We start from the raw sequence: 27,404 nt of genomic DNA, 5'->3' as shown, positions 1-27,404 counted from the left end.
CAAAACTTTCGACACCAAAGGGGCAATTTAGCACGGCTATTCCATCGACCCAGCACATCTTTGGCTGGGTAGCAAACCGGAGCACCCGGAGGAAACCCACACAGACACGGGGAGAAAGTGAAAACTCTTCACCTGCAGTCACCCAAGATGCAAATTAAACCCAGGTCCCTGGCACTGTGAGGCAGCAGTGCTAACCACTGTGCCACCATGCCGACCCAGGTCCCTGGCACTGTGAGGCAGCAGTGCTAACCACTGTGCCACCGTGCCGACCCAGGTCCCTGGCACTGTGAGGCAGCAGTGCTAACCACTGTGCCACCGTGCCGACCCAGGTCCCTGGCACTGTGAGGCAGCAGTGCTAACCACTGTGCCACCGTGCCGACCCAGGTCCCTGGCACTGTGAGGCAGCAGTGCCAACCACTGTGCCACCGTGCCGACCCAGGTCCCTGGCACCGTGAGGCAGCAGTGCTAACCACTGTGCTACTGTGCTGACCTCCTTTTTGTGCGGCCTCAGTGACTAAGAAGCACTGAAACAAATAAAGATAAATGAAATACAATAAATAGGGAAGCCAGATGCCCAGTCTTGGTACAATGGCATGGAGCTAGTGTGTGTTTGGGTATTGCACAGCTGAAGCTTGAGTATTAATGCCGTGTGTACCATCTACAAGATGCACTGCAGGAACTCAGCAAGACTCCTTGGACAGCACCTCCCAAACCCAGGACTACAACCATCTAAAAAGACAAGGGCAGCAGGTACCCGGGAACACAATCACCCGGGAATTCCCCTCCAAGCCACTCACCACCCTAACTTGGAAATTCATTGGGCACGGTTCAGCAACTCAGTTACGCCCGTTGCAGATCCGGGCACGACGGGGGAACTGCATTCCTGCCTGAAATCGGGCTCCGTGCCGGGCGCTGGGCTGGTCACGAGTCAATCCTCGCTGATGAGATCCAGATCTGAATATCTAAATCAGATTAATGCCTCATTTAAATACCCAAACGCTGGGTTCACTCGGGGCCGTGGACTCACCAGCCACGCCCCGCAGACCTCGCCGGGGTGCGTTTAATACTGGTCCACACAAACGTGTTCCAGTTTGTGGTACAAACATGGACCAGGCGTAATGCACCTGGTAGGTTTTTCAGGCCAGTGGGGACCCTGGAGGGTTGGGAACAGGGCACAGTGGCAGCCTGGCACCCTGGCAGTGTGACCCTGGCCTTGCCAGAGTGCTAGGCTGGCAAGTGTCCGGCTGCCCAGCTTGCTGCTTCCAAGGGTGGGGCCTGAGGGAGCTTTGTCACTTGGAGGAACGTTCCCAGGAATCCCCGAGGTTGGGGAAGGTGGCCATGGGGGGGGTTTCAAAGAAGCAGGAGGCCTGAAAGAGGGGGGGGGATAGGGGCTGTCGGAACCTGGCACTCTGACCTGCTTCAGCTCTCCAGCAGGAAATTACTGTAACTGTGGCCTCGGTGGGCAAAAACTCCCCAAGGCTAAAAGAAACGGCACAGTGCCGTCGGAGGGCGGATTGTTTCCCTCGGTGCTGCAGCCACCGAGAAACGCCCTCGCTAAACACACTGTTCAGCAGACTTTAACATCAGTCCGCTGAATGGCACCCATCATCGATCCTTCACTGTTGCCGGTTCAAAATCATGGAACTCCCTCCCTAACAGCACAGTTGGTGTACGCACATCACATAGAGTGGCACAAGAAGGCACCAACGTCCCAAGGGCAATTAGGAATGGGGAATGAATGCTGCCCTAGCCTGCGACACCCACATTCCATCAATGAAAAAAACTCTGGATACTGGAGCACAAAGCTCTCGGCCCACATTATTGACCTAATGCTTACTATCTCAGCCTGGATGGCATGTGCCAGTGGGACAATGGAACCTGCTGGGCAATACAGCCAAAACCCAATCCTAACCTCATCCACCACCCACGCACCTCACATTCTGGATGGTAATGAAGACCATGAATCCTTGCTGGAAGTTTTCCCTCCCTGACCCATGATAACCACATTGCAGCGAACTGTTCCTGTTGGGAACAGTTACCAACCATTACCAACCAAAGACTGAACCGGAGAGCCAGCTGTTTAATCCAAAATAAGCTGCTCGAGGAGAGGGAATGTCGATACATCTTCCACAATCAGCTTCACTACTCCAGTAAAGGTGACATCAAATGTCTCTATTCCTCCATAACGGATTAGAATTCCCTACGTTGCAATTGGGCACTGACCGAAAATTGTTACAGTAAGAAGTCTGACAACACCAGGTTAAAGTCCAACATGTTTGTTTCAAACACTAGCTTTCAGAGCACTGCTCCTTCCTCAGGTGAATGAAGAGGTGTGTTCCAGAAACATATATATAGTCAAAGATGCCAGACAATGCTTAGAATGCGAGCTTTAGCAGGTAATTGAGTTTTTACAGATATCTGTAGCCCTTTCGGCATCTTGCCTGCTTTCTTGCATCTTTGTAGAAACTTAATGTCCGTTTCTATATGTGCAATATTCCTGGATGGGAATGAGAAAATATCAGCCATGATTGAATGGCGGAGCAGGCTCGATGGGCCGAGTGGCCTAATTCTGCTCCTATGTGTCTTATGGTCTTATACCTTGATTTGGAGGCTATGCCTTAGCTATTAGATCCAGTCTGATATCATTTTTACACGAACAGAGACTTTGTGTTAAGAATAGTCCAAAGATGTGCGGGTTAGGTGGATTGGCCATGCTAAATTGCCCGTAGTGTAAGGTTAATGGGGGGATTGTTGGGTTACGGGTATACGGGTTACGTGGGTTTAAGTAGGGTGATCATTGCTCGGCACAACATCGAGGGCCGAAGGGCCTGTTCTGTGCTGTACTGTTCTATGTTCTATGTTCTATGTTCTAATATTATGCTGGACAAGCATAAAGCATATACTTCCAGTGGCTCATAGATGTCTCTGAGCCAGAAAGTCAACATTTAAAAGGTATAACAAATGTTGGCGTTGGACTGGGGTGAGCACAGTAAGAAGTCTTACAACACCAGGTTAAAGTAATTGAGTTTTTACAGATATCTGTAGCCCTTTCGGGATCTTGTCTGCTTTCTTGCATCTTTGTCGAAACTTAATGTCCGTGTCTATATGTGCGATATTCCTGGAGATCCTCTCCACTTTGAGCCGTGTTGTAAGACTTCTTACTGTGCTCACCCCAGTCCAACGCAGGCATCTCCACAACATGGCTACAATGGACGCCGCAAACTGCCGGCTTAAAGTGGAGAGGATAATAGCCTCCAAATCAAGGTAAAAGACCATAAGGCACACAGGAGCAGAATTAGGCCACTCGACCCATCGAGTCTGCTCTGCCATTTTCTCATTCCCATTCTCCTGCCTTCTCCCCATAACCCCTGATCCCCTTATTGATCAAGAACCTCTCTATCTCTGTCTTAAAGACACCCAGTGAATTGGCCTCCACAGCCGTTTCTCATATGATGTGGAGATGCCGGCGTTGGACTGGGGTGAGCACAGTAAGAAGTCTTACAACACCAGGTTAAAGTCCAACAGGTTTGTTTCAAACACTAGCTTTTGGAGCACTGCTCCTTCACCTGAGGAAGGAGCAGTGCTCCAAAAGCTAGTGTTTTAAACAAACCTGTTGGACTTTAACCTGGTGTTGTAAGAATTTTTACTGTTCCTCATATGACAAGGAATCATTCTTGTGAACCTCCTCTGGGCCCTTTCCAAGGCCAGCACATCCTTCCTTAGATACAGGGCCCAAAACTGCTCACAATATTCCAAATGGGGTCTGACCAGAGCCTTATACAGCCTCAGAAGTACATCCCTGGTCTTGTATTCTAGCCCTCTTGACATGAACGCTAGCATTGCATTTGCCTTCTTAACTGCCGACTGAACCTGCACTCCCAAGTCCCTTTGTGCTTCTGATTTCCGAAGCATTTCCCCATTTAGAAAATAGTCTATGCCTAAATTCCTCCTTCCACAGTGCATAACCTCTCACATTGTATTTTTTTTTTTACATAGAATTTACAGTGCAGAAGGAGGCCATTCGGCCCATTAAGTCTGCACCGGCTCCTGGAAAGAGCACCCTACCCAAGGTTAACACCTCCACCCTATCCCCATAACCCAGTAACCCCACCCAACACTAAGGGCAATTTTGGACACTAAGGGCAATTTATCATGTCAAATCCACCAAACTTGCACATCTTTGGACTGTGGGAGGAAACCGGAGCACCCGGAGGAAACCCACGCACACACGGAGAGGATGTGCAGACTCCGCACAGACAGTGACCCAAGCCGGAATCGAACCTGGGACCCTGGAGCTGTGAAGCGATTGTGCTATCCACAATGCTACCGTGCTGCCCACTCTCCTAGCTTGTTCAAATCCTTCTGCAGCCCCCTTGCTTCCCCAATACTACCTGTCCCTCTATAGATTTTTGTGTCATCTGTAAACTTAGCAACAGTGCCTTCAGTTCCTTCCTCCAAATCATTAATGGATATTGTGAAAAGCTGTGGTCCCAGCACAGACCCCTGAGGCACACCACTAGTCACCAGCTGCCATCCTGAAAAAGACCCCTTTATCCCCACTCTCTGCCTTCTGCCAGTCAGCCAATCCTCTATCCATGCCAGGATCTTACCCTTAACACCATGGGCTCTTAACTTATTTAACAGTCTCCGATGCAGCACATTGACAAAGGCCTTCTGGAAATCTAAATAAATCACGTCAACTGGTTCTCCTTTGTCTAACTTCCTTGTTACCTCCTCAAAGAACTCAAAGATTTGTCAGAAATGACCTCCCTTTGACAAAGCCGTGCTGACTCAGTCCTATTTTACCATGCACTTCCAAGTACTTCACAATCTCATCTTTAATGACAGACTCTAAAACTTTACCAATGACCGAAGTCAGGCTAACTGGCCGACAATTTCTCCTGCCTCCCTCCCTTATTAAACAGCGGTGTTACATTAGCTACTTTCCAGTCCTCTGGGACCTTTCCTGCCTCAGTGATTCCTGAAAGATCACCACCAATGCCTCCACAATCTCCTCAGCTATCTCTTTTAGGACCCTGGGGCGTAATCCATCCGGTCCAGGTAACTTATCCACCTTCAGACCTTTCAGTTTCCCCAGAAACATCTCCTTAGTGATGGTCACTGCACTCACCTCTGCCCCCTGATTCTCCTGGAGCTCCGGAATCCCACTGGTGTCTTCCACCGTGAAGACTGATGCAAAGTAACTATTCAGTTCATCTGCCATTTCTTTGATTCCTATTATTACTTTAACTTGGCTACATTTGGGAATGCACAAGAGAGAATTATTTCTGGAATGACTTGACTAGAGTGAGCTTTTATTGAGACACTTCCATTCAGGTTGTTTAAGAAGAAGGGATTTAATTTGTGGTCCAAACATTTAAAAACATGAGATAGCAGCAACACAAATGTCCTGCTCAGAGTAAAGCCTTGTCCCTCAGCCGTACAAAGCCCGACATGGAGAACATAAAGCCAGTTTCACAAAGATTTAGAATTAATCATTTAGCCAGAACTGCCAGTCACAAATGGATTTTTACAGTCACTTCATTTGAAGCCTACTTATGACAATAAGCGATTTTCATTTCATTTTCATTTTATCTGTTTTTTCTCGTGTACATACAAGGACACAGGAAAAACAATTGAAACAAAAATTCCATAATTTTGCTATATATGTAAAAATATTGCAATAGTTTAATTTGAAGACAAAAGACTGATGGTCTCAATGAACAAACAGTATACTATTTTAGCAATAAGCCCAGTATATCTAAAATAACATTGGCTTGTTAGCTGCTCAAGGTGACTGCTGTAAACATTTCTCTGCCAAGAATATCCATCCCCGGCGCTCATATCTCACTTTTAAATTCACACAAATCATTAACTGGATGCCAGCATTGTTTCCCCATCCACCAGTAGGTTTTCCTGCAGAATTGAGGAATTCCCATAGATCTGGGATATGATGGATGCAGTACCTGCCGACATACTTGCTTCATCACATTTACTCATTCACTTCTTTATTGGAGATGGAGTGTGTAAATTGAGAAACTTATCTCCGGTTATCTTTGTTGTTGAATGTAATCCTGAAAAAACTGGTCCAGATTACAGTATGTAAAGTGCACAGAGGCATGACCCCATCAACATTGTGTAATTAGATCACTTCTCCTGATGTGATTAATTCCTCCATCAGCACGTTTTTAAGTAGGTCTGTCTGTGAGTTTACATCTTACTGATATCAAAGTTCATCGTTGTTCCTTTTGGAATTCTTTGAATTCAAAGGGATCCTGAAAAACAAGGGCTCACTCTTAAAAAAAACTGTTGTGCATTGTGGGCGAGTGTTTAGAAACTCTGGTGATATATTATCAGAGTCTAGATATTGAGCTATTAAGGGCTGTTTTCCCAACCTCACTGAAATTTGCTGCATGACTCTAACACTGCACAGTCTGTGACCCTTCCCCCAATATCTGTTAAAAAAAGGCAAAAATTAAGAGAACCTTTGAGGGCAGGTTTTACCCTGCCGAATAACGTCACTGAGTAAGAGCGGTGCTGTGACTCAGTGGTTAGCACTGCTGTCTCACAGGGTGGCACAGCGGTTAGCACTGCTGCCTCTCGGGGCGGCACGGTGGCACAGTGGTTAGCACTGCTGTCTCACGGGGTGGCACAGTGGTTAGCACTGCTGTCTAACAGGGTGGCACAGCGGTTAGCACTGTTGTCTCACAGGGTGGCACAGTGGTTAGCACTGCTGCCTCTCGGGGCGGCACGGTGGCACAGTGGTTAGCACTGCTGCCTCTCGGGGCGGCACGGTGGCACAGGGGTTAGCACTGCTGTCTCTCGGGGCGGCACAGCGGTTAGCACTGCTGTCTCACAGGGTGGCACAGCGGTTAGCACTGCTGTCTCACAGGGTGGCACAGCGGTTAGCACTGCTGTCTCACAGGGTGGCACAGCGGTTAGCACTGCTGTCTCACAGGGTGGCACAGCGGTTAGCACTGCTGTCTCACAGGGTGGCACAGCGGTTAGCACTGCTGTCTCACAAGGTGGCACAGTGGCACAGCGGTTAGCACTGCTGTCTCACAGGGTGGCACAGCGGTTAGCACTGCTGTCTAACAGGGTGGCATAGTGGTTAGCACTGCTGTCTCACAGGGTGGCACAGCGGTTAGCACTGCTGTCTCACAGGGTGGCACAGCGGTTAGCACTGCTGTCTCACGGGGTGGCACAGCGGTTAGCACTGCTGTCTCACGGGGTGGCACAGCGGTTAGCACTGCTGTCTCATGGGGTGGCACAGCGGTTAGCACTGCTGTCTCACAGGGTGGCACAGCGGTTAGCACTGCTGTCTCACGGGGTGGCACAGCGGTTAGCACTGCTGTCTCACGGGGTGGCACAGCGGTTAGCACTGCTGTCTCACAGGGTGGCACAGCGGTTAGCACTGCTGTCTCTCGGGGCGGCACAGCGGTTAGCACTGCTGTCTCTCGGGGCGGCACAGTGGTTAGCACTGCTGTCTCACAGGGTGGCACAGCTGTTAGCACTGCTGTCTCACAGGGTGGCACAGCGGTTAGCACTGCTGTCTCATGGGGTGGCACAGTGGTTAGCACTGCTGTCTCTCGGGGCGGCACAGTGGTTAGCACTGCTGTCTCATGGGGTGGCACAGTGGTTAGCACTGCAGTCTCACGGGGTGGCACAGTGGTTAGCACTGCAGTCTCACGGGGTGGCACAGTGGTTAGCACTGCTGCCTCTCGGGGCGGCACAGTGGTTAGCACTGCAGTCTCACGGGGTGGCACAGTGGTTAGCACTGCAGTCTCACGGGGTGGCACAGTGGTTAGCACTGCAGTCTCACGGGGTGGCACAGTGGTTAGCACTGCTGCCTCTCGGGGTGGCACGATGACACAGCGGTTAGCACTGCTGTCTCTCGGGCAGCACTGTGGCACAGTGGTTAGCACTGCAGTCTCACGGGGTGGCACGGTGACACAGCGGTTAGCACTGCTGTCTCTCGGGCAGCACGGTTACACAGTGGTTAGCATTGCAGTCTCACAGGGTGGCACGGTGGCACAGCAGTTAGCACTGCAGTCTCACGGGGTGGCACGGTGGTACAGCAGTTGGCACTGCCAACACGGAGTAGCATGGTGGCACAGTGGTTAATCACTGACAGTAAGTTCCAAAGTTGAACACAGGTTGGATTGTGGCTCGCTTTACTCCCAAAACACAGCAGAACTTTATTCTGGATACCGATTCTTACGGAATAGAAATGGGAGGTTAAATATCCAGGTTCCCACCTCCTCCGATAGTTTAGTGTAATGATGAAGCACAAAGAATTCGATGGACCCAGCTTCAAAACGCGGTGTGATTGGGAAAAGGTGGGTGCGGGTCTGACTGAGGGTTCTGTGCTGGGGAAGTGACACATTATCAGAGGTGCTGTCCTCAAGTGAAAGTCTAAACTCAGATTATATCTGTCTGCCTCTGATGTAGCCCAGTGTCAATCACCAAAAACAGGGTGAACTGATCATTCACATCATTACCTTTTACAGGTCATGAATGTTCACTCTGTGATCACACCTCAAGGTAGTTTATTGTATAGGGAGCACTTTGGGACATGGCTAAGAGGCATATTAGGATGCTACATAATGCCTGTTCTTTCGTGAGTTCAGCTAGGGTTCAGCTGGGAAACATGAAAGATCAGAGTCCCTGCTCGAGAGAGAGAGCTGCTGCTGCTGACGGGGGATGAGTATTGCAAAGAAGATGGGACTGAATTGTGATGCCCCCAAAGTGGAATAGCCCACTAACACGCAGTCTCTGGACTCGCACACTAACACAAACAACTTGGGCAAGGTAGTGAATGTCTTTGGGGACATCCCCCTACATGCATAACCATTCTGCAGAGGCACTCCATAAAGACAAGTTGTTGGTGTAGGGCTAATCTTGCAGCTTCACATTGAATGATTGCTCTGGGATCTGCTCAATCCTGCAGGATCTTCGTCCCTGCTCCCAAACATCACTGATCCCAACTTAGAAATTAGCCTTAACCTCACAATCCAATGTCTTTGTTACTTAGAATCTCTATTCCCTGATGAATAGGAGATTTGACTGAAGAACAGAGGGTAATGGAGTAACCCTGGTGGTCACAGTGTTGCTTCTCTGATAGGTGGAAACATTGCCTAAAAGCCAAGTCACAGGTTATTGTTTGAAAAGGCTGCATATTAACAGTGAATTAAATAGTGCACTTACACTGTCAGGGTAGAGGACAGGCAGGGGCAATAACAGGAGAGGGATCAAGATGACCAGTAGAAGTTTGCGTGCCCTCCAGATGCTCCACAACATGCCCATGGTGCTGACTCCAATTCCTGCTCTTAACGGCTGCTGGCTTTTCTCATTGGCCACCGGGATGAATGTTGCTGCCTGGCCTGTGGGAGAGGGTTAGGAGAGAGGGGAGGAATGTCCTGCAGACAGCCCCTGTGCTGGAGGTGGACGCACCTGCCCAGATCCGGGTGGCTGAGTTTGCACAGCTCCTGATTTTGAAGCTGGTGCCCAGGGTCGCTGCCAATTCCTGCACGTCCAAGTGTTGCTGGGCAGAGCGAGTGAGCAAGGTGCAGTGTGAGGCTGGGGGCACACAGTCCCGGGGCAGCAGCAGACAGCGATATGGAGGTGAGCAGCTCTGTCCCGGGCTATCCTCCACCCCCCTTCCCTGTCTCCAAACTTCTGCCAAAACTTCGGCCAAACTTTGACTTTCCTCCAACAAGAAAAGTTCATTTCAGCCTTGTCAGGAGCTGCCAGATCCCCGCCAATCAGAGCATGACAAACACCTCCCCCTGCCAATCAGATTGCAGGGCCACGCCCACTGGGAAAGGGGGCGTGTCCCGTGTTGCCCCTCCTCCTGAGATCGCCGGGGATTTGCTCCAAAGCCAGGGAGTAGGGGTCAATACACCCCCCTCACCTTCAGCATTGTCTCTCCCTTCCTCACATTGGCCTGTCTGAGCTTCCCTGGGAATTTAACCCAGCAGAGTGGGATTTAACTGGCCATCAGGCACACATTGAGAAGGATGGGTTAACATTTCCAGTCTCTCACTTCTTCACAACTCTGAGTCAGCTCAAACATTAACTCTGTTACTCTCTCCACCCAGGCTGACAGACATACTGAGATTTTCCAGATTTTCCTTTTTTATATCAGGTTTCCAGCAACTATAATAATAATTATAATAAGAATCTTTATAATAATAATAATCTTTATTGTCACAAGTAGGCTTACATTAACACTGCAATGAAGTTACTGTGAAAATCCCCTAGTTGTCACATTCCAGCACCTGTTCGGGTACACAGAGGGAGAATTCAGAATGTCCAATTCACCTAACAGCACATCTTCCAGGACTTGTGGGAGGAAATTGGAGCCAGGACTCTCTGAGTCTCCACGCCAAAATCATGCTCGTCACTGGGCGGAAAATCCGCGATCGGGTCTGACGCCCTCCCACAATTCTCCGCGGACTGGAGAATCACCGGCAGTCGCGCAAACATGGTCGACACGGCGCTGGTTGGGGGCAATTGAAAGAGGCCCCCGCGGTGATTCTCCGCCAGCAGCTGGCTGAGTTCCTGCCGGTGTGGTTCTAACATGGTTCCACCCGGCGGGCACTCGGAGTGGCGGCTGCCATGGCCACCCTGGTGGGAGGCTGGTGGTTCCGTCACCATGGGGGTCCTCCAGGTTGGGCAGAGTTCCGATCGAGGGCCACCGATTGGCAGGAACGCGTGATCTGGGTGGGGGGGGCCTATATTGTAGGGGCCAGCTTGTGTGGGTCCACCATGCTGCGTGGAACTGCCGTGTGCAAGCGTGGACCCGCAGCTCGAATGCACGGCCCCGAATAGGCAGACAGAGCCACTCCTGCGCCCGGCTCACCCCCTCCAGGTAAGTGAGCCAAGGACTTGTGGGAGGAAACTTGTTGATACCGTCGTCAAACGTTCCGGTGTTTACATCGGCGTCAACACTTAGCCACCTTTTCGGACAATCCCGGCCCGGAGAACTTGGAGGAAACCTACACAGACACGGGGAGAATGTGCAGACTCCGTACAGACAGTGACCCAAGCCAGGAATCCAATGTGGAACACTGGAGATGTGAAGCATCAGTGCTAACCACTGTGCTACCATGGCGACGTGTTTTGACGGGATGGGCATGTATCTCTCTTCAAAGGACAAGGCTCAGGGTGACCTTCAGAAGCTCCTGAAAATGATACAAGCTTTTGAAAGAGTGGATACAGAGAGACACCATCAACATAATTGGGTGGGGTTCTCCGACCCCCCCCCCCAGGTCCGGGTCGGGCAATTGCCAGGGGGCAGCATGAATCCCGCCCCCGCTGGCTGCCAAATTGTCCGGCGCTGGGGATTTGACGGGGGTGGGAATCACGCCGCGCCGGTTGGCGGCTGCTAGCAGCGGCCCCTCCCCCCGGCGATTCTCCGGCCCGCGATGGGCCGAGTGGCTGCCCGGTTTAGGTTGGTCCCACTGACGTAAATTACAACAGGTTTTTACTGGCGGGACCTGGCTGCGGAGCGCGGCCTCCGGTGTCATCGGGAGGGGGCGCGGGGGTATCTGGTCCTGGGGGGTGCCCCCATGATGGACTGGCCCGCCATTGCGGCCCACCAATCCGCGGGCGGGCCTGTGCCGTGGGGGCACGCTATTCCTTTGCGACGTCCGCTGTAACAGTCCGCGATGGCCGACGCGGAGATGAACACCCCCTGCGAATGCGCTGAGATGATGCCAGTATACGCTGGCGCTCCCGCGTATGCGCCAACTCGCGCCGGCCAGCAGAGGCCCTTCGCCGCCGGTTGGCGTGGCGCCAAGCCCCTTACGCGCCAGCCGGCGCTGCGCAAAGCACTCCGGGGTGGGCCTAGCCCTTGAAGATTCAGAGGATTCCATACCTTCCCGGCGGCCCGACGCCGGAGAGGTTCACGCCACTCCCTCGCGCCGGAGTTTCCCGCCCTACGCCACTCCCTCGCGCCGGAGTTGCCCGCCCCACCAGTTCGCGGAGAATCCTGGCCAAGATATCACAAGATGTCTCCTTTAAATCTGGATGTGTAGCGGACGCTAAGATATTGGCACGCTGTTTCGACCTTGGGCTAGATTCTCCGATCCTGCGGCGCCACCCCCGTACCGATCCTCCGTCTGGTGGGGGGCTAGAAGCCACGCAGCGTAAAGCCCCCCAAGGCTTTACCTGCGGATATGGCCAGCGAAAGGCCAGGTCCGTGGCCTCGCATGCAAACAGCGGCAGCCTATGGCGGCCAAGCTGTGCAACTTGGCGATGACCATGCGGACCCGGCTTTCCAAATACTGCCCCCCTGTGACCAGCCTCACCAACCCCCCCCCCCCCCCCCCATCAGTCCCCCAATACCCCGCCGAAGGCCCTCCTGCCAGTGGAATGGCTCCCCCCCCCCGCCCCTGACTGGCGGCGTGGACTCAGTCTGCAGCCACCATGCGAGATCCCAGAACGGCGTGAGTCCCACGCTTTCGGGGACAGGGCCCATCGGGGGTGGAGCATCGGGGGAGGGCCTCAGGTGACGCACGTATTACGCCGTTTTTGATAGGGCGGAGCGTAGCAAAAACGGCACAGCCCCTTTTCCGGCATAAACAAGAATTCTCTGGCCGATTGCCGAATGCGATTTCGGAGTCAGCAATCGGTGAATCCAGGCCCCTGTATTCCTGGTATAATATCTGATGATTGCACTGGCTTTGTGAAACGGTGCCAACTATTCTCTAATGTACATGACCTCTTGACATTATTCGTTCCCCATTGGCCGCGACCAGCCCTGATGTTGTTACCTCTCAGGATGCGGAGAGGGCTTTTAACTGGATGCAGTGGGATTATTTGTTTACAATTTTGGATAAATTTGGGTTTGGCTCAAAATCTATTTCCTGGATTTGCCTTCTATATATCTCCTCCACCACACGTGTGCACGGAAACTCTCTCTCCTCGGGGTACTTCCCTCTATCCAGAGGAACGCATCAACAGTTCCCTTTGTCTCCACTCTCCGTTACCCGGCGATAGAACCCCTGTCTATAGCCTTAAAGTGGTCACTGCTGTTACAGGGTATCCACTGAGCTGACGTGTAGCCCCTGCTGCCCTTTTATGTCTCTGTTGATGACACAATGAATATTGGCAGCACCAATGGCTCATTTTCTGGCTGTATATAAAATATCAAGAAAAGTGTTTCCCAATCAACCCTAATGTCAGACGGACAGCACTAGGATAGTTGCTTCTTTCCTTGGCTGACAGGATTCAATGTAAACTGGACAGTCTTGCTTCTTTTTCAATGTCTCGCTATCTTTTTAACAAAATTATTCTTTGTTTAGGTAATAAGTTGATGTCAACATTTATCTGGGCAGGCAGGACTCCCAGAGCCCATAGAGCGGTACTTCATAGCGGGAAACGGAACGATGGGCTTGCATTGCCTCACGTGGACAATATCCAGACTTGGGCTGACATGTGACATTCGCACCACACAAGTGCCAGGCAAAGACCATCTCCAATAAGAGGGAGTCAAATCATCGCCCCCTTGACATTTGATGGTATTAACCATCAACATCCTGGGGGTTACCATTGATCAGAAGCTGAACTGGACTAGCCACATTACTACTGTGGCTACCAGGGCAGGTCAAAGGCTTGGAATCCTACAGCATGTAGCTCACCTCGCGACCCCCCAAAGCCTGTCCACCATCTACAAGGCACAAGTCAGGAGTGTGATGGAATACTCTCCGTTTGCCTGGATGAGTGCAGCTCCAACAACACTCAAGAAGCTCAACACCATCCAGGACAAAGCAGCCCCGCTTGATTGCTCCTCCTTCCACAAACATTCAAACCCTCCACCACCGACGAATAGTGGCAGCCGTGTGTACCATCTACAAGATGCACTGAAGTAACTCACCAAGGCTCCTCAGACAGCACCTTCCAAACCCACAACCACTGCCATCTAGAAGGACAAGGGTAGCAGATACCTGGGAACCCCACCACCTGGAGGTTCCCCTCCAAGTCACTCACTATCCTGCTTGGAAATATATCGCCGTTCCTTCACTGTCACTGGGGCAACATTTTGGAACTCACTCCCTAACAGCACAGTGGGTGTACCTACATCTCAAAGACTGCAGCGGTTCAAGTAGGCAACTGGCCACCACCTTCTCAAGGGCAATTAGGGATGGGCAACAAATGCTGGCCCAGCCCAGTGAAGCCCACATCCGGTAATAAACATACCTTACTATATTGAGTTGCCAATATTTAAAAGGTTTTAACATGGTGTCACCATCCAGCTGAAAACTGGTGTCCTATGGAAGCGCATTCCTGCTGCTCATCCTCTCTTCCCACCTTAACCTGTGCCCTCCCGTCCGGATCTCCTTCTAAATACACATCAAACTCCATACAGATTTTCACTTAAAAAATCTGGAAACTATTTTCTCAACATTTTAAACTCATAGCTCCTTCGCTTGAGGGCTATTTGTAACAATCACCTCTTCTTGCCTTCTATGCAGGTCTCGCCGTTTGGCTTGTGGAGGGAGACAGGACATGAGTGTTTTACTGATATATTTGTAGATGGGTCCTTTGCCAGCTGTAACAAGCTTGCAGCCAAATTTAACCCACCTCAATCGAATCTTCAGTTTTGCCTGGAGTTTTGTTCACTTTCTTTGCTGATCCTTTCCTTAGCTACCCCTGAACATATTATTCCATCTCTCTCTCAAACCCGTGGAGGTTTTATGTCAAGATTCTCTATCCCATGCTATGCCCTGGTCCCTCCCCTCTTCACAAGATGAGAAATGACTGGGAATCGGAACGTGGCGTGAACGTGCGGAGGATTGGTGGGATGGGCCCTTCTGAGGGTCAAATCCACATCCCCCTTTGCTCGATTAAGCTTAATTCAATTTAAAGTTTTGAACAAAATTCATTTAATTAATGCCAAAATAAGCAAGTTTTTATTCAATACAAACAACAAATGTGACAGGTGATCCCTTACCCCCCCCCCCCCCCCCCCCCCACCCTCCGGCAGACCCTACCCACATGTTGTGGTCGTGCTCAAAGTTGCCCCTGGTTTTTGGTCATCCTTCTTTGACACTATTTCCAAAGTTTTAGATAGCTGCAATCATGTTTCAAAAGTAATTCTAATTTGAAAGAGAACAAAGCTTTTGGGAGCCAGGGTGCAATTAAAGCATCATAAAAGCTTGGTCGAATGGTATGTTGTTTTGATTACGGGGATTCCCTGTGGAGTCAATTAGATTTCAGCTGGTAAGATATTGTCATTATTGGGTGGTACAAAGGTATCAGGCATTTCGCAGCGAGAGCAGGTCAGAGGAGGTCTAGCTGAAGCTGTGACCAGAAGACAAGCAGTTTTCTCCCTACAATTCAGTTAAATATATGTCTGCAGACAGAAGAGCAGTGTGGTTGGAAAGGTGAACAATCCAGCTGAAACAGCTTCTGAAGATATACAGCCAGAGTTTCTGCATGGGTCTGACAGGAGTCAGATCTTTTCTTTAGAGCTGTGTCCAGAGATCTCTCTTTCTCAAAGAACATCTCTCTATAGCAGGTATTCCGATGTGCCACTGGTAGTTACAGTGGATTGAGAGCTGAGATGATATTTTTCCTTGCTGTAAGTGGGAATAAAGATAGCAGTTAAGGATGATTGTATTCACTGTATTGAGTAGTATTGTTTAAGGAGTAATTGCAAGTTATTTAGGGGTATGATGTGAAGGATTTTAATACTGTTAGTAATAACATTTGTTTTAATAAACCATATCCTATTTCTTCATGTAATTTCCTGGAGTGAGGTATACCTCCCTCACAGTCTACAAAATTAAAACAATATATTGTGGTTTCTGTCCTATATCTGAGTCACTGTTGTGTCTGGTCTGGGATTGTAATAACAGGGAGCAAAGTGAATATTGTTAATACATTTAACGGGAAACTAGACAGGCATGTCAGGAAAGAGTTAATGTTCCCTCGTACTTATATTGGAATTGTCTCAATTGTTCAATAGACTTAACTTATTGTTTAATAGACAACACCAAATATAAAGGGGATACAGGTGGCACTGTGGTGTTGTTGGAGAAGTGATTACTGAACACAGTAAACTTGGAGTTCAAGAGGTCAGGACATGCTTTGTAGTTCCCATTATAAAGTTTTTAAAAATAAATTTAGAGTACCCAATTATTTTTTTCCAATAAAGGGGCAATGCACCTACCCTGCACATCTTTGGGTCGTGGGGGTGAGACCCACACAGACACGGGGAGAATGTGCAAACTCCACACGGACAGTGACCCAGAGCCGGATTGAACCTGGGTCCTCGGCGCCGTGAGGCACTCCCGTTATAAAGTTACCTGTGGTAAACACCACAGGTAACACACTACAGGTACCACAGTAAATCCCAGCCTGCTGGCTCCTCCCAGCAGGCCCTGTATAAAAGTGTATGCTCTCCTGCGCTGCTCCCATTCTGGTTCCAGCTGCAGGAGGCACAACATCTTGTGCAATAAAGCCTCAATAGCTTCACCATTTTCGTTTTGTGGTTATTGATGGTGCATCATTACCACCAGAGTTAACAACTCACATGATGGAGAAGGGAATATGTTGCTATTGGTAGATTTTGATGAAGAAATATGGGAGGAGGTTAGAGTGGAGGGCAAACACCAGCATGCAGTGATAGGGTAGAGTGGCCTGTTTCTGTGATCTTTATTCTATGTGACCTTATTAACTGGGAAGTTTAGTCCAAAGCCAGACTATAATTACTATGGTGGTAACCATAGATATATCAATCCCATCAGCATGTATAGAATCTATAGAATCTGCAGAAGGCCATTCAGTCCATTGAGTCTGCATTGACCCTCTGAAAGAGCACCCAACCTAAACCCACTGACCCGCCCTGCTGATGTTCGGACCATGTACCTCTCAGCCTACTCCGTAACATTGACTGTCCCCTTTCTAATTGGCTGCTGCCCTCCCAGTCACATCACACCCAGGAGGAAGAGGGAGAGCAATACCAGACCCCAAAGAAGAAACCGATCATGTGATCTGACATTTGCAGACAGATCTGCTACTGCGCACACCTTGAACTTTATTCTGAAGTCTGAACTCAGTGAGTCACCAGGCATGGTGGGAGTCTGCAGTCAGTTCAGAGAGAAAGGATAACTCATGGAGGGAGGGGTGACAGACGGGAGACACAGATGAAGACTTTGATGGGGAACCGTACAGGAGAACATTGATGAGGATGCACCCCGAGATGTTCGCCGGAATTCTCTGACCGTTGGAATTTCTTTTCCCGCTGGCAGTGCACTCGTGCCTGTGGGTTTCCCAGTGCTATGGTGTGGCTTCAATGGAAATCCCATTGACAAGCGATGGGAAGATAGAATCCCGTTGCCAGCGAACGGTGCGCCATCGAGAAACACACGGCTGGGGGAACTGGAGAATTCAGCCCTTTGGTGCATTGGCAGGTGTGGTGGAATGATTTGCATAGCTGTCTGCCATTGGTGCAGAACACCGTCTTACCATTGGCCCTGGTCGGTCATGTGCCTCTCGACCGATTGGTTGAGACCAGTCATGTGACGGGTCTCCGATTGGTCAAGAGGCTGAGTTAACCACGCCTCCATACTGAGGTATAAATAGCCAGAACGCCTGGCAGTCGTCCATTTACTGTAGTTGACCGCAGGGCTAACTTCTAGCTTATTAAAGCCTAACTTTTGTACAGCAACTCGTCTCGCGTTCGATTGATGGTTCATCAGCAGGTCCATCAGACAACATGCTGACACTGACAAGGAGCATTGAGGAGTCCAGCTCCAACCCCCAATGGACTGCATTGTGCAGAGATTTCTCTGTCTGCTTCATCTCCCTGTCAGGCTGTGGACTGAGAGGCAGCTCCAAAACATAATGGAGTCTTTGTAAGGACAGGTCACTAAATCTTCTGCTTTCCCAGTGAGACTGCAACAATGCTCACTGACAATTCCAGGAACTCAGCACAACACCTCCAGAAACACTTGAGACCTTGCACAAACATTGAAATAACAGAAAATCTAAACCATCCTACCTGGAAGTTAGATTGCTCCCTCTTTAAATAAAGCCGGTGGGGGAACTTTCTTGAATTGAATGCATGGACTTTGGAGAATGGATCTGCACAGTCCAAGTTTGTGGGTCAACTCAACAGGAATGGCTGTTTAACGTCATGATGGTGTCTGGTCAGTTGGTGTATCTCAGCAGGCGCATCGTCCAGCATGGGGCACTTTGTGGGCCACATCTGAAGCCATAGGCAGCATTGCTGTTCATTGCTTGGAGGGCCTCCATCTTTCAGCTGTGTCATAGAGTCAAATTTCTCTGTCGATGCGAACCTGATGTTTTAGTTCTTTATTCACAAACAGATCTTCTCCAGGACATATATCATTAGTACACGATCCCCATCACCATTTTCAAAATGATATGATACTTCAAGATGACAGAGCACAGCATGGGAATCTTGATAAAGGCAGAAAATGCTGGAAATACTTTTTTGACAGAGCTCGCCAAGCTGAAACATTAACTCTGTTTCTTTCTCTCGATGACCTTCTGAATACTTCCAGCAGTTTCTTTTCTGATATCCAGCAGCTGAGTATTTTGTTTTCCTATGGGAATCTTGATGCTGGATGATGACTTCCACGAACATCCAACCAAAAACTAAGTATTGAGCTGAAATAAAACATTATTATCACGAATCCCTGCTTTCTGGCAGTTTGGTTATTTACACTTTGTTTCTTTGCACTATCTAGAGCTTGGTTTCAGTTCCTGTTATTGAATCACCAAAGATGATGGTTTACTCTGAGCTAAATCATCAAACATTTTGGCTGAAGGAGGAAAGATAGTTTATGACAAAACCAAAGTATCGTACACACCCCTGTCAGCATCAACGGGGCCGAGGTGGAGATGGTTAGCAGTTTCAAATTCCTAGGGGTGCACATCTCCAAAAATCTGTCCTGGTCCACCAACATCGACGCTACGACCAAGAAAGCACAACAACGCCTATACTTCCTCAGAAAGCTAAAGAAATACGGCAAGTCCACATTGATTGCACGTGCACCATAGAAAGCATCCTATCTGGCTGCATCACAGCCTGGTAGGGCAACTGCTCGGCCCAAGACCGTAAGAATCTACAGAGAATCGTGAACACAGCCCAGTCCATCACATGAACCTGCCTCCCATCCATGGACTCCATCTACACCTCCTGCTGCCTGGGGAAAGCGGGCAGCATAATCAAAGACCCCTCCCATCCGGCTTACTCACTATTCCAACTTCTTCCATTGGGCAGGAGATACAAAAGTCTGAGAACACGCACGAACAGACTCAAAAACAGCTTCTTCCCTGCTGTTAGCAGACTCCTGAATGACCTTCTTATGGACTAAACTGATCTCTCCACACATCTTCTCTACTGAGTAGTACTGAACTCCCTATGCTCACCTGTGTCGATGTATTTACATTGTGTATTTATCGTATGTCCGATATCTTTTCATGTGTGGAACGATCTGTCTGGACTGTACGCAGAACAACACTTTTCACTGTACCTCGGTCGGTACACGTGACAATAAATCCAATCCAAAATGTGAATATCATCGTACTTTCCTGGTAGAACAATTTGAAATGTTTTTGTAATGCTTCTTTCAGAGGTTTTATGCATAAAGTATATTTTTGGAAAAGAAGATTCCATGCTACTATTTCAAGAAGAGTAGAGTTGCCCTGGCTGCTATTTACCCCTCAGCTCAAGCAACTCAAAATAAAAACAGACTATTTAGTCATTTGTCTCATAGCTGTTTATGAATATTGCTGCGTACACATTTTCTGCTTTGTTTTGTGGATTTGTAACAGATGCGTACACGCAAATGTGCCTAATGCCTGTCTAGCACCACGAGACCTGACAATTTAAGGGTCTACATACACACAAAATTTTTATTTATCGGCAAGTAAGTCAGAATAGAACTTTGTTGTGCAAGACCAGTACCTCAGCAATACTTTGTCCTTCTGAGAGTTATTATCAACTGAACATACCGACAAAGGTTTTTATATAAATGTTCTGGAATTTTTTTGCAAATTCACATTGCTACTTAAGTAGATGGAAGGAGAGAATCTAATTATTGGTGGCAGAGTTTGCATCAACCAATGATCTTTATTCTACAAAACCCAGAAGATCTGTCTAACTGTTTGTGTTCTTTGGGGAATGCAAGTTCAATCCATCTATTGGAATAATATTCAACACCTGTTACTGAACTGGAAAAATGTCTAACCTCAGTGGCTGGATTTGGGAAATTATCCAATGATATACGGTTGAGAAAGAGAATGATCAATTCTTTTTGGCTTAAAAGTAAAATGTCAGTTTCTTGATGTTCTAATACGGAGGCCAATCCAATCACTGAACTCTTTGATAGAGGGGCCTCTAGTTTTTGTTAAAGTATCTACTAGGGATGGGTCTTGCTGCAAGATATGGAGCTGTGATAGTATTTGGTTTTATCCCTGTGTAACTTTAATTATTCTAATTGAAAATGAAAATCACTTATTGTCACGAGTAGGCTTCAATGAAGTTACTGTGAAAAGCCCCTAGTCACCACATTCCAGCACCTGTTCAGGGAGGCTGGTATGGGAATTGAACCGTGCTGCTGGCCTGCCTTAGTCTGCTTTAAAAGCCAGCGATTTAGCCCAGTGCGCTAAACCAGCCCCTGTTATGACACCTGTTGATTTTTGTTTTTTTTAAATAATTTTTATTGAAGAAATTTTTCAAAATACAAACATTTTAACCCCCCCTACATTTAAATTTAAATTATATCAAAACAGAGTCAAACCCCCCTACTTAACAAAAAGTCCCCCCCACCCCCTACTCGCGCGTCCCCCCCACCGCCCCCCCCCCCCCCCCCCCCCCCCGCCGGCGAACCGACAGTCAGACCAACTTATCATTTCTGGCAGTGTCCTCGGGCAGGCCCTGCCCGTGCCACCACCGCTACCGTACTTCCTTCGTTGTTGTCCCCCCTCCCCCCCCCCCTCCCTCCCGCCCTCCCCTCCCCTCCCGGGTTGCTGCTGTCACGACCTCAGTTTCTATCTCTGATCTAAGAGGTCCAGGAAGGGTTGCCATCGCCTGAAAAACCCCTGCACCGACCCTCTCAGGGCGAATTTGATTCTTTCCAATTGGATGAAGTTTGCCATGTCGCTTAACCAGGTGTTAACACTTGGAGGCCTTGCATCCCTCCACTGAATCAAGATCCTCCTCCGAGCCACCAAGGACGCAAAGGCTAATATTCCAGCCTCCCTCGCCTCCTGTACCCCCGGCTCCACCCCAACCCCGAAGATCGCAAGTCCCCATCCTGGCTTGACCCTGGACCCCACCACTCTCGACACCGTCCCTGCCACCCCCTTCCAGAACTCCTCCAGTGCCGGACATGCCCAAAACATGTGTGCATGATTCGCAGGGCACACCTGTTGATTTTTAATTAACTAACTTGGCAGCTGCCTTTTTCCAGGCTATGAGTTAAGACTTGAGCCTACAGAAGAGCATGCTAGAGGGTTGTGTTTAGACGAGGATGATGTGATAAATACAGTAATTCCTCCACCATTAGGACACTGCCCATTAATACAGAATGTAAATGTCTCCTAGTCTTGAGATTTTGATTTGATTGCCTGGCCATTAACAATTCCTGTTGATGCAGGGATCCGATCTGCGTCACCTGCTCTGGCCCCATTTCTGTTGCCATTGTAGTAATTTGGAACTGCTGAGAAATGTTCCACTGTCAAAATATCAGATTATTCAGCAAAATAATGCACTCATGTGGAAAACGTTGCTATTTTGCTCATTTACCTAAACATTGATGTACTCTAGTTTCTGATGCTCTCATCAGAAATGAGTTTCTGATGCTCATTTGGCCCTCATCTCAATCTGGCCACTGGCTGGCATCCAACTCACTTCAATGGGAGTCATTGGTATTAGTGCAACAAAATCACAAAAGTTCAGTTCACAACTTGTCAGAGTAGTACAGTGCGTGATACATTAGGGGTGGCACAGTGGTTAGCACTGCTGCCTCACCATGCCAGGGACCTGGGTTCGATTCCAACGTCGGGTGACTGTGCAAAGCCTGCACATTCTCCCCGTGTCTGCGTGGGTTTCCTCCGGAGGCTCCAGTTTTCTCCCACAGCCCAAAGATGTGCAGTTTAGGCAGATTGGTCATGCTGAATTGGCCCTTACTATCCAGGGATGCGCAGGTTAGGTGGGGTATGGGGCAGTGGGGCAAGGCAGAATGCCCTTTCAGAGGGTCAGTGCAGACCCGATGGGCCGAATGGCCTCCCTCTACACTGTGGTGATTCTATGATTCTACATGCATCCGTTTTCAGCAAAAAGTGAGATTGGCAAAGGGGAGGACATTTTGAGCTGTATGCTTTTGGAAACTTTGAGGGCGGGATAAACCTTTAAAGCTTTTCTTTTGACTTCTGATTTGGACAATCCTGGATGTTCCATTGACTGAGGGACTGACACCAAGATCCTTCTGCCTCAGCCGAGAGATTCCAGAGAATGTTATAGGATTTCCAGTGACATTTCCTTTGACATTATAAAGGGTGGGGAGGAGGGATTGCAGGGTGAGATGGCGAGTGAAATTGACCATGCAGCGGGTATACCCTTCATGTTAACATCTCCCACCCAACCCCCAAAAACGGGTCACAGAAATCAAATGGAAACCTGGGAGGAACTTCCTGATCAAACAATGTATATCCAACTGTGTTGGCCCTGACAACTTTGGGATGTGAAAATTATGACTGTATTCAATATTTAGATCACTGGGTCCTTTCAAGCAATAATGAGGAGCTGTAATATTACCCATGGTGCTATCTGGTCAGATATTTGCCAGATTCCTGCTAAATTCATCTAATTTGACATCATTGCAAGGCAATATGACAGGCACATACTGTTTGAAGGTATTCCTGGCTTCTTCGAAATGTCAGTTTAATAGGTGACATGTAGCACTGTGAGATATAATCTCAACATCCTTTTTAAAAAATAAATTTAGATTACCCAATTATTTTTTTCCAATTAATGTGTAATTTAGCATGGCCAATCCACCAACCCTGCACATCTTTGGGTTGTGGGGGTGAGACCCACGCAGACACGGGGAGAATGTGGAAACTCCACACGGACAGTGACCCAGAGCCAGGATCAAACCGGGGTCCTCAGCGCCATGAGGCAGCAGTGCTAACCACTGCGCCACCGTACTGCCCTTATCTCAACATCCTGAACTCAAAGGATTAACACTAAAACAATGTCTTGCTGTCTGAGGATACGAGGTCTTTGGAATTTTGGGCTCCAAACAGTCCAGAATCTCAAGCAAATATCTAAATAAGTATGGAAATTCACAGGAAGCCAGAAAATTCACACATCTCTTTGTTTAAGGATCAAGAACAAAAATCTAACATTCACGTTGATTTATTTTCTATTTCACCATGGACAGAAGAACCATCGAAACGCAATGTGTGAGAAAAATTTGCAAGGAATCCCATCAATCCACCATTGTATGATGATGTTTTTTCATCCAAACTAAACAGGGTGAACTTCAAACTGTTTTTAAACTTGTACCAATCACATGTTGAGCACAGACATAAATACCTGTCTGCTTTTAAATCATCAAAAGAGAGACAGAGTTCCATCAAAATCCATCACAGAATCAATCATACCAGCTGCAGCCAAGGTAATAAACAACGATACCTTGAAAGTCTTACAGCACCGGGAATCTGTGTGAGGTCCTCTGAAAGTATCTGGAGGTATTACTGAAGGGTCTGGATAAGAGGAGCCAAGGCACGCATTTATGTGGAGCCAGAGGCCTGATGTGTTGGGCAGGCTGGGTCGATGTGGACTGCGTTTAATGCAGTGTAGCGAGAGACAGACTTCCAACACTTGATGAGATGCAACACAATTTTATTTAACATCTAACTATTTTACATGATCAACTGTGGGTTGACACTATGCTGACTTGACTGGAGACCTGAGGCTAGCCTGGCCAGACTAACTGACTACCACATGGTGTTTGCCCTGGCCATGCTCACGAGCTCTGACTGTCTCAGAGGCTGGATCCCGAGAGAGTGGGAAAACTGGTGCCCTCTGGCTTTATAGTGGTCGTGTCCTGTCTAGTGATTGGCTGCTGTGTTCTGTGTGTTCATTGGTCATCCTGTGTGTCAATCACTGCCTGTCTGCACTCCATCATATACATGGATGTATATTATGACATCTCCCCCCTTTGTTTTTTGAAGTTTGTGTTCAGATAATAAATATTAAGGTGCACGTGCTTGAAGATGTGTATATGAACATGACTATATACAGGATATGTTAAAATGGACTTATATACATAGGAAGGTTTCGCTAGTGCAGATATAGGGCAGATGAAATGGTAAAAAACAATATTTACAGATGTCAAAACGATGAGGTAACAAAGTTGTGTAAACATTGAGGGCCGAAGGGCCTGTTCTGTGCTGTACTGTTCTATGTTCTAAAGTTGTGTAAACATTCAGTCTATAGGTTTAGTCTCTATGGTGGGCGACGAATTCTGGTTGACCGTCTCAAGGGTGGAGCAGGGGCCGCCTGCACTTGGATGGGCGGGACCGCAGCCAATGCGATGGTCGCAGAGGTCGGCAGGATTGCTGGTAGATCAGTGGAAGAATGCTTGGTCTGACGTGGAAGGTGTCGAGATTGGATTAGGAAATGAGGTTCACTGATGTGCCGGTGTCCAGCTTGAAACAGATGCCGGCCATGTTAACTGTGAGGACAGCACACCACTCATCGTCAGGATCAACGCTTAGGATTAGAGATGTTTCACCATCTTTGAGAAAGGCAGCGCATGCTTAGTCATGATGCCCACCCGGAATGGGGATTTGAGGCACTCGGCGTCAGGATCTGTTGGGCTGTTGGGGTCGAAGTCTGTCACGGCCTGCTGTATGGAACGGATGCTTCTGCGCCGTGGCTGGGATCGCTGGATGTTGGGCAGTGGAGCAGATCTGCAAAGGGCTGCGTAGTGGCCAAGCTTTCCACACTGGAGACAGCGTTGTGATTTTGCCAGATATTGCCGCTTTCAATGGGCGGTCCCAGAATTCAGACACATCATGACGCCAACGTCAGCGCATTCCATGCGCCAACGCGCATGCGCAGTGCGGTTGAATGACGTACGCACCTGCGCAGGCTGGCCGTCGGTCTCGCCGTCCCCTTAATCGTGGTGCGCATGCACTGGAGCCTGGGAAAAACGCGCGAAATGGCCACTCTCATCAAGACTGGCCCTGCATTTGTGCGATGGCCTGCACCCGTTCTGCCTCGTGGGGGTTTAGCTTTGCCGTTTCTGCTGCCCTGATGTGGGATTACCGGATGTTAGCGTGCTCGTGGAGAACGCACGTTTCGATGGCGATGGTGAGGGTGAGCTGCTTGACTTTCAGGAGCTGCTGGCGAAGGGAATCGGAGTGGACCCCGAAAACGATCTGATCCCGGATCATGGAATCAGTTGTGGAGTCAGAGTGACGTGACTGCGCGAGGAGGTGGAGATGGGTCAAAAAGGACTGAAAAGGTTCATCCTTACCCTGAAGCCTCTGCTGGAAAACGTACCGTTCAAAGCTCTCATTGACCTCAATGTCGCAGTGGCTGTCGAACTTCAGCAGGACTGTTTTAAATTTTGTCTTGTCTTCGCCTTCAGCGAATGTAAGGGAGTTGTAGATGTGGATGGCGTGGTCCCCGGCTGTGGGGAGGGATAGTGCGATCTTTCTGGCATCTGATGTGGCCTCGAGGTCGGTGGCCTCGAGATAGAGTTGGAACTTCTGTTTGAGGATCTTCCAATTTGCACCGAGGTTGCCGGCGATGCGGAGCTGCGGAGGAGGGCGGACGTTTCCATGTCACCGGATGGTTGTTTGCTGGTCAACGCTGATTCACTCAAGGTAGGTCCGTCAATTTTCAGCATCCAGACCTGGTACCATGATGTGTTGGGTAGGCTGGGTCTATGTGGACTGCGTTTGATGCAGTGTAGCGAGAGACAGGCTTCCAACACTTGATGAGATGCAACACAATTTTATTTAACATCTAATTATTTTACATGATCAACTGTGGGTTGACACTATGCTGACTTGACTGGAGACCTGAGGCTAGCCTGACCAGACTTACTGACTACCACATGGTGTTTGTACTAGTTGCTGCTCACGGGCTCTGACTGTCTCAGAGGCTGGATCCCGAGAGAGCAGGAAAACTGGTGTCCTCTGGCTTTATAGTGGTCGTGTCCTGTCTGGTGATTGGCTGCTGTGTTCTGTGTGCTCACTGGTCATCCTGTGTGTCAATCACTGCCTGTCTGCACTCCATCATATACCTGGATGTATATTATGACAAGACCCAGCCCAGATACTTCACGGCACGACCAGTCCCTTACGCCTTGCTCACCAAGGCGGATACTGAGCTGCAGCACTTTCCGATTTTGGGCATCATATGCTCCGTATGATTTGTGGAATGGGCTGTTCCTGTTGCCCCAGTGATGAAGTCGGACAAGTCAATTCACCTCTGCCGGGATTATAAACTGACTGTAAACAGGGCCCCTCACCAGGACCGTTATCGTTTGCCCTGCGTGTACCCGAAACTGACTGGAGGATATTCATTCCCCAAACTGGATACGAGCCAGGCATGTCTTCAGTTAAATTCGACACAGCATCTTGGAGGTACGCGTGTGTAAATACCCACAGGAGGCTGTTCCAATACGCGCCTTCCCTTCAGGGTCACTTCTGCCTGCGCTATTTTTCAAAGGGTGATGAAGACATCTTCCTGGGGCTACCCAAAGTGATGGTGTATTTAGACAATGTACTCATCGCAGGAGCCACTAGATGGCAATCTAGAGCAGGTCTTCATATGATTTTCCCAAGGAGGGGTACCCGGCTGAAGGGAGGTGCATCTTCCAAGCAAAGGCTGTGACATACTTGTGTATAGGGTGGATATGGACTTCCTCCACCCTGTGGGGAAAAAGGTCCAGACCATGAAAGGGACTCTTACATCACAAAATGCCACAAAATTGAGATCATTTTTGGGACTCGTAAACTATTATTGGAAGCTTATTCCAAACTGCTGGCTCCTCTTCAGGTCTTGTTGAAAATAAATGAGAGGCGGGCTTGGGGGGCTCCATTAGAGGAGGCGTTCGCAGGAGTGAAGATACAGCTTTTATCCTCCCGGCTGCTGACTCACTATGATCCATCCCAGCCACATGTTCTCATCACTTCTCTCCATACAGCATCGGGGCCATGACAGCCTATAGGTGGGCCAATGGCAGAGAGCGCCCTGTCGCATTCACTTCCAGAACCCAGGCTGATGTGGAAGGTCACCAATCCCAGATCGAAAAAGTGGGCTTGGCTGTGATATTTGCCATAAAACATTTCACCAACATGTCTATGAGCGGCTCTTATTAATTATCACCGATCAA

The 27,404-nt window shown here is 48.9% G+C and overlaps 1 protein-coding gene across 3 annotated transcripts in view; it reads right to left on the bottom strand.

The window, feature by feature from the left end:
- slc13a4 (solute carrier family 13 member 4) overlaps window positions 1-27,404 on the bottom strand; it is a 230,306-nt gene that overhangs the window by 111,485 nt on the left and 91,417 nt on the right. For 2 of the 3 annotated variants that reach the window (XM_038780531.1, XM_038780532.1), the window contains exon 1: window positions 9,208-9,726. The exons of the other annotated variant lie outside the window; for it this stretch is intronic. In XM_038780531.1, the coding sequence (XP_038636459.1) occupies window positions 9,208-9,306 (99 nt within the window). In that variant the 5' untranslated portion in view covers window positions 9,307-9,726. Of the gene's footprint in view, window positions 1-9,207; window positions 9,727-27,404 lie in introns of those variants that run through there. 3 annotated transcript variants of the gene reach the window in all.

This window comes from Scyliorhinus canicula, chromosome 20 (genome assembly GCF_902713615.1).
Source record: "Scyliorhinus canicula chromosome 20, sScyCan1.1, whole genome shotgun sequence".
In the NCBI taxonomy this organism is placed as follows: Eukaryota; Metazoa; Chordata; class Chondrichthyes; order Carcharhiniformes; family Scyliorhinidae; genus Scyliorhinus; species Scyliorhinus canicula.
This window is presented reverse-complemented; position numbering and strand designations above follow the sequence as displayed.